At 40.6% G+C, this 8,522-nt stretch overlaps 1 protein-coding gene across 1 annotated transcript; it reads right to left on the minus strand.

The window, feature by feature from the left end:
• Positions 1-859: 859 nt before the first annotated feature.
• Positions 860-1,903, minus strand: LOC117554552 (histone H1-like). The gene has a single exon (XM_034228979.1). It carries the CDS (start codon positions 1,843-1,845, stop codon positions 1,216-1,218), a length of 630 nt encoding a protein of 209 aa, XP_034084870.1. The 5' UTR covers positions 1,846-1,903; the 3' UTR covers positions 860-1,215.
• Positions 1,904-8,522: the final 6,619 nt, after the last annotated feature.

Below are 8,522 nucleotides of genomic sequence, written 5' to 3' on the forward strand. Positions count from 1 at the left end.
TGGAGCCGTGTTTTTACAGAGAGGTGATAGCAGTAAATATCTTTGGCTGCTTATTTTCAACTGCTGTGCTTAGCCACTAAGACCCCCAAAATCCGGCGATTTGTCCAATACAAATCTTTTACATTGCTTTCAATTCACACAGAAGCTCCACTTCACTGATGCCCTTTCTTTAAGGTATCTCTAAACATGAGCTGTGTATGCCTGTATGGCACTTCCGTCCCGAGCAGCATACACAGAGGAAATAAGCCAGGACTGAGTCCCCAGACACTGATTCCCTGGGTTTATCATCCCCAAATGTTCATTAACCAAAAGGAAACGCAGCCGATCAGTTTCACAGGTAATTTTAGGATACCGTCAATCACAGATTCTGATAAGGCAATGTCCAAAGTAGATTTGAAAATCACACTTACCACAATCTGAAGATCTGTTGGCATCCTGCCGACAACGCCAATTTGTAGCGGAAACTTCTGTGTAGCTATGCAGTGGGAGTCACCGACTCAGGAAGGAGACACGGGAAGAGCAGTAGCTTTGATGTCAAACACATGATGGTTTATTTGGAGTTAAACGGCCGGAGGATTCACATCACAAGTCCAAGAGTCAGAGGTTCTGACTTCACGGTAGAGTTGCCACGTCAATTCTGGAGAGCCTCTCTCTTGCCAGCCCATCTAACTGGTTTCGCAGAGAGTAAACAACATATTTGAGGAGATAGCCTAAACAGTGTGGGAACACAGAGCTACTTGCCTCGGACACTTATGACCTCGAAGATTTTACCTTGGAGTCCACAAATACAGAGAAGGAAGTGTCCCAGTGTACCCACAACACAGACCATCTGTATCCCAGTATTGACCGGTCACAGAATGGGAACAATAACATTATTGGCTAAGCCGCCTGTGTCCTTAAAGAAGGTAAACAGACATCAAGGTTTGTCCTGTATGTTACTAATTGGCGTCTTATGATAATTATTTCCACAACAACCACGACATTATTTGAATATTAAGATTATTCATTATTATCAAATTGCACATACTGTCTCGATGTCTGAGATCAAACATGTTCATACTAGCAAACGTGTTCATAATAAGACACGTTTTGCATCTCGTCTCTCATCTTATTCTGACTGCAGTTATTGACACAAGAAATATGCTCATTATGACAAAATGGGTGGCTCTTAAAAGAGCCTTTTGTGGATCTTAGTCAGATCAGTCTGATGACAGCTCACTTCTTCTTGGGTGCTGCCTTCTTCGCTTTGGGTTTGGCGACCTTTGCGGGGGATTTCTTGACTGCAGGGGCCTTTTTCACCACCTTCTTGGGGCTCTTTGCAGCCTTTTTAACGACCTTCTTGGGGCTTTTAGCGACCTTCTTCGGGCTCTTGGTGGCCTTCTTGGGGCTCTTGGGAGCTGCTTTCATGGCTGCTGCGGGTTTCTTCACCTTCTTGGGAGACTTATTTCCTGCCGCGGGCTTTTTGGCCGCTGCAGGTTTCTTGGCTGCGGGCTTCTTGGCTTTAGGAGCGACTTTCTTGGCTGCGGGCTTCTTGGTCTTAGGCTCGGCAACCTTTTTGCTCATCTTGAATGATCCGGACGCTCCGATGCCCTTGATCTGGACCAGTGTCCCATTAACGACCAGGCTCTTGATGGTGGTCTTAACGCGGGAATTGTTCTTCTCCACATCGTAGCCTCCGGCAGCCAGAGCCTTCTTGACGGCGGACAGAGACACGCCGCTTCGCTCCTTGGATGCGGCCACAGCTTTAACGATGAGATCGCTGACTTTGGGGCCAGCTGCCTTCGGCTTGGAAACCTTCTTCTTGGCGGCTTTGGCCGGTGCAGCGGCTGGAGGGACTTCTGCCATTTTCTGCTCAAGGTTTCTGTTCCTGCTCACACTAACACGAGTCTGACTGAACTGCTGGAGAGAGCAGAGCAGGGGCTGCCCTTAAACACACCATGAGAACCGTGGAGACTCAACTAAGCCCATGGCGCCACTCTGCAGTCTGAAAACTTTGCCACTTGTGTTTTCTCTTCACTGATAAAAGCCTCCAAAGTCATTGTAGAAAAAGTGCTGTATGCTGACTGTTAATGGAACTGATAGCAGACTTGATTCGCTTCATTTTGAAAGTATGTATAGCTCTGATGCTAACTGAATTTTGTTTGTGGAGCTTCCAATCGTCACATTTCCCCCGCTGTGGCCAGCACTGTTCAGCTGCTTATCCTCTAATTATTCTACTGAAAACATTTCAAATGCACCAAATCTTTGATAAAAGCTGTTTTCAAGTGACTCACATGTGTGTCCAGTGACTCCCTTTAAAAAACAGCTGTATTTTGTTTATGATATTATAATAAAGTGACGTTTTCTGGTAGGAGCAAACACACTGATGATCCGGGGCATAGGGTGCGGTTTAACCAGGCTTCCCATTAAAGTTGCTCGCTGTGAACATGTCTCCAGGTGAAGAGGACTCATTTCATTATACAAAGTTAGGCTTTTAATTATATGAGACAAATGTAACATTTGTGATATTGGGCTATATAAATAAACATTGATTGATTGATTGATTGATTGATATCAAACAGCGTGGCAAATACAGCTAAGTAAACTGTTTGGGAGGCTGTGGCTCAGTGGGTAGTGTGCTGGGGTTCTATTCAGGGGGTAACAAGTTCGAGTCCCACTGCAGTCAGCATGTCGTTGTGTCCCTGAGACACTTCACCCCAAATTGCTCCTGTGGGGATTGCCCACAGTATTGAGTATGTAATTCGCTTTGGATAAAAGCGTCTAACAAGTGACATGTGATGTAATGTTTCACTGACACTCATCAGAAAACTTGATGCTGATTTAATGGGCTAATTAAAATATAAAAAGGACAAGAGTGGCTTTTAAGAGGCACTGATCTGTAAATGTAAACATGACATTGTTTCCCTTATGTTACACACACTATGTATGAAATGTGTGCATACATAATATCAATTTTAAATTTCCCTATTTTAATTACATTTTTACATTGTGTTTTTTTTAATGTTAAAGGGATAGTGGAAATCCGCGAATTTTGGGTTTAACTTATGTATTTTTATTAAAAATAAGCATAATAAACAATTTTTTGTAATTTCATGCGCCTAGTTTCATTTTATTTTCAATTTTACTGCGCCCTCTCAATGAAACGAAATACTTCGGGAATCGTCAGGAATCTTCGGGTGATGACGAGAGCATAGGAAGACGGGCACAAACAATGGCGGACATTCAATAGCATTTGCATGTGAATAGCCGACCTTTATTATGGTACCGAGTATATTGCCATAAATATGATGATTGATTATCAGTAAAAAAATCTACGTGACACAACGACATTAGATTAACCTTGAGATGCGTTTGTATTCCGTTGAACACAACTTTTGATCACAAATCAAAAAAGGTAAGACGTAATTATTGTAATATTTTTGGAACCGGATGTTGTTTACTTTCTCTTTTCTGGCTGATAGCTCCAGGAATTCGAGGTCTTACAGTGATGACATTACATGTGTGGAATCTGTGGAGTCTCAGCTTTAAATCGTATATCTTGTTTGTGCAGTTAAGATAGTAATAAGGGCATTTCTACCGTGTGTTGTGTGTAAAAAAGCGTTAGCATTAGTTAGCATTGTTTCGCTCAATGCTAATTCAAAGGCTTGGTATTACTCTTGTGTTTTTTCTAGCTAACAATTGTTCTTATTGTCAGTTAGCGGAGTTTCTTACCTTTAAAAGGGTATGAAACATTAATAGTTTCATAAATGTTAAGAAGCCCTGAGACATGTGAGAGAAAAAAAACTGTGGGAGGGGTCCACTGGGGGGACCTTCAGGCTTAACTGGTTAACAATGATTAATATTTGTAAAGGCTACAGGTGATCTTAAGATGCGTGAGCTATGCTTAGGGACCTACCAGTCAAGATTATTTGTGCGTAGGGGTGCATCATCTGGCGCCTGGTCCTGGTCATCCTCGCCATTGCCCATGCCGTGAACCATCACCTCGGGCTCGGGCTCGAACAAATAAGGACGTAATGGTCCATCGTCTGGCTCAATATTGTCACCATCGTCGCTTACTGAACCGGATTCAGATTCAGTTCCTAAAACGACATTTTCGTAGGAAAGCCGAGAGGATGTTTCTGACTCGCTATCATCACTGGATACCTCGTACAATCCTTCTTCTTTGTCTGGTATATTTGCCCTTCCACGTTCATTCTGCATAGACGCCATGGTTTGTTATCGTATCGTCTTCCTAAGTTTTCGTCACTTCCGGTTTGGCTGAGTCGAACATTTCGTTTCTAAAAAACTTCGGGGAAGCTGCAATAAAGTGCTTCTAACATGCGTAAGGCAATTATTATATTTTTTAATCAGGTGTGATTGTTTTGGTACGTAATTATGCTTGTATATAAGTTAAAACGAGACTATTTGAGGTTCCATTTCCACTATCCCTTTAATTTAGAACAATGTACATGGAGTCGGTGGACGCATGCGGACCCAGGTGCGCATAATTCTACGTAATTAATCATATATTTTCGATTATAAGGAGTATAAATATGATTCAGATATCCGCGGAATCGCTGGAAGAGTAGCTTTCCAGCGGCATCTCCTGTGAGACTGTAACCAGGGCACAGCAGTCAATATGGCCGCTCAAAGCAGCTTGACTTTACACTGTGTGGGATTGGTGGATTTGTGTGTCCGTCAAGGAAATCTCGGCCTGCAGCCATCATGGTCTGAAAGGACCAATGGACATCGATAAATCACTAAGGACCTACCCACCAAGTAAACAAAACATAAACCACGTGTCTCCCATCAGTTTACGTCTTTGAGGAGAGAGAGAGAGACAGAGAAAATGGCTAAAAAAAACTTTACAGTTGCCGACCTCGCTATAGATTGTTTTCGCTAGCAGCAGTGAAGATAGAGCCTCAGAACCTGAAGTCTTCGACTCTTCTGAAAAAGAAGAATACAAAGACAACAACAAGGATCCATTTGGACATGGGTAAGTGTAAATATTACAGTAATAGTGTACTGGCAATGTGTGGGGAATACCGCGAACATGAACAATAGGTTTATTGATATATATTTTGTATCGATAGTCATGAACTTTTTATTGGGACAAAATAGACTCTCCATTAGTAAACGTTTACTCTGTGTTAATGTTATTTTGGTGTGTAAAAGTGAGATTACATGTGTAGATGATTAAATTAATCATTTATTCGTCCCACAACGGAGACATTTACAGTGATATGTTTTTGCCATCGATTATTTTATCATACTGTTCTGTACAGATGAGACTTTGTCATAGATTTATTGATGTGTGCCTGTTATTATTTTACCGTCCTGTACAGATGAGACTTTGTAATCAGATGTAGCCTATGTATATGTGTGTCTGTGATTTTATACTGAATGTAAAGTAACTGGAAATACCTGTTTGTGTGTGTGTGTGTGTGTGTGTGTGTGTGTGTGTGTGTGTGTGTGTGTGTGTGTGTGTGTGTGTGTGTGTGTGTGTGTGTGTGTGTGTGTGTGTGTGTGTGTGTGTGTGTGTGTGTGTGTGTGTGTGTGTGTGTGTGTGTGTGTGTGTGTGTGTGTGTGAGAGAGATCGAGAGAGACTCCTTCTCCAACCTCCCAAACTTTATTTGTATGTGTGCATTGTTATTTGTGCTTGAGCAACATTTTACTTGAACTTTATTTCAATTAAATTAGTTGTAATTATTGTCCTACATTTTAATTTGTTTTACAGAGATGTTTCATAGATGTCTGGGCCTAGTGGCCGACAGGCGGTGTTTATCCAGCAGCCACAACATCCATCTGTGCCGGCCCCCAGGTCAAGATCTACTGTGGCTCAAGGGCCTTCACCAGAGCCATCACCACCAAGGACCAGCATCACTACAGCTGCCTCCACCTCCATCTGCGGCTGCCACCAGGTCAAGATACACCTCAGCACAAAGGCTCCACCACAGCCATCACCTTCAACCCAGCCAGCAAGGAGGTCTCGTGGAGGTCTCGTATAGCACTTGTACACCCCACCTACACAGCAGCCCATGCACCATCACCCCCACCTAAACAGCAGCCAGACCCACTGTCTTGGAAGACAGACAAAGACCTTGACACTGTCTTAATATTTATAATGAATAGTTGGTTGAAAGTTCTGATGTTCAATATTGTAAATAGTGAGATTTTCCAGTTTCTTATATTTATATAAATAGTTGGTTGAAAAAAACATATTTATAATAAATTGTTGGTTGAAAAAAAAGGTTGAATGCTCAATTTGTATTTGTACACATCATATGAACTGATGTATCTCAGTCCCTGCTGTGGTGAAAGTAGAGTGATAAACACCTATTTTACTCAACATTCAAATTAAAAAAAAATCATTTCAGACATGAATAACACATTTATATACAGTGTAATTCAAAGATTTCACTGCTTTTGTGATCCTAGGACTTTGGAAACCAAATCTAAAACACCAAAACAATTCGATCACATGAGTAAATGTGTGTTTTCACAAGAGTTTTGAAGATTTTCCAAAAATCAGATGTCAAATTTGAAGCTTTCGAGCTACTTATCTCATCAAACAGTGCTCCAAGGTGAGTAATATGCATATATAGCAAGACCAGAGATTGTCCTGAACATTTTGATATGTAACACATGGGGTGCCATGTTAGAAGAAATACATTTAAAAGGTGATTTAAGAAAACATCTAACAATCGAGAAAATACCCTTTGGGTTAATTTTGTTTAGCTCTTCAACATGAGGTTTCTTATGATTATAACATTACAAATATAGTTCTATATGAGGAAATGCAACAGCATCAAATAACCAACTTCTTTAAGAACTCTTAAGTGGAACAATAACTATCTCAGCTCATATTGTTCTTATGTGTTTTGTTTACCATCAACTGGAACATGCATCTACTGGTACATGTTAACAAGATGATAACGGCTTACAGCTAATGCAAAACCAACATTCAGTTTCTCAGAAAATTATAATATTACTTAATTAATAAGTCATAATACCGAAATGTCAGGCTCATAAAAAAGTATGTTCATGTTTCTGCTCTCAGTACTTGGTTGGGCCTCCTTTTGCACAAATGACTGCGTGGCATGGAGGCGATCAGCCTTCGACTCTGCTGAGGTGTGATGGAAGCCACGGTTGTTTCAATAGCGCCCTTCAACTTGTCAGCGTCGTTGGGTCTTGTGTCTCTTATCTTCCTCTTGACAATACCCCATACATTCTCTATGGCGATTTAGGTCAGGCGAGTTTGCTGACCAATGAAGCACAGTATGTCCATGGTCATTCAACCAGGGCTTAGTAATGTTGGCAGTGTGGGCAGGTGCCAAGTCCTGCTGGAAAATAAAATCAGCATTCAGCTTTTCAAAAAAAGGAAGCATGAAGTGCTCTAAAATGTCCTGGTTGACGGCTGCGTTGACTTTTGACTTAATAAAACAGATAAAATAGTACAAGTGAATAAAATAAAATTGAAAATAATCGAAAGAGAATATGATAGAAACTGTGCAGAATAGTCTATACCAGCGGTTCCCAACCTTTTTCAACTCAGGGCCCACTTAAGAATAAAAAAATGTTCCGGCACACATTCAACCATAAACAATACAGAGGCTAAACAAAGTTCTGAACATGTGACACATTGTAAATCCACGATAACAGACCGCTGTCAAGGACTGTAATGACCGTTGCTAAGGAGGATCAAGAAAGAGAAAGGAAAAGAGGTTAAAATAAAAAAAATCTTAATAATGAAAATGTTTCCACACAAATCATAATGCTTTGTAAATTATTTTGGCAGCCCTTAAATATTTTATTTGGGCTTTTAGATGAAGACACAAGACGTACACAGTTAATAAATACAACTATTCTTCTGGCTAAAATACATATTTTAAGTCAATCAAGGAGTAATCTTAATTTAAGGTGTTTGAAGAGTAGATTACAAATCAAAGGGTGGCTCAACACGCCATGAAATGGGAAATAATGAGCGCTAAAGAAGAGTTGGATTAAAGGAACAATAAATATGCTCGCCATGTTGTGTTTTTGGTGACATTTGGTTGTCAACCTATTTTTGTTTGTGAAATGTCGAAGTGATCCTACTGACTGTATCTTCATGTCTTCTGTTTTTGTCTGAGGTGGGAATGTCATGTCCTATATGTTATTGTTATGCCCATGTTTGTGTCTTTAGCCTGTACAACATAAAATAAAAAATGTGCAATGCCTCCGCGGACCACTAGGGAGCCGCGGCCCACAGGTTGGGAACTGCTGGTCTATACGGTAATAGGAATATGTATATGATATGTGAGTTGCAAACTTGTATTATATATAGATATACCTGTATTTACTGTGTGAGTACAATTTAGTCAAATCAGCTCTACATGTCAGCAGATTCCAGTAATGCTTTGATATTATTCCTACACTTTTTAAAACATAGTATGCACATTGTTATATCTCTTTTGCAAATATATCAGTTATTGTTTTGACCACAAAACGCAGTCGTAGCGGTATTTCCATACAGTTCATGTCCAAATGTTAATTTGCAAGGG

Source organism: Gymnodraco acuticeps, unplaced genomic scaffold (assembly GCF_902827175.1).
Source record: "Gymnodraco acuticeps unplaced genomic scaffold, fGymAcu1.1, whole genome shotgun sequence".
In the NCBI taxonomy this organism is placed as follows: Eukaryota; Metazoa; Chordata; class Actinopteri; order Perciformes; family Bathydraconidae; genus Gymnodraco; species Gymnodraco acuticeps.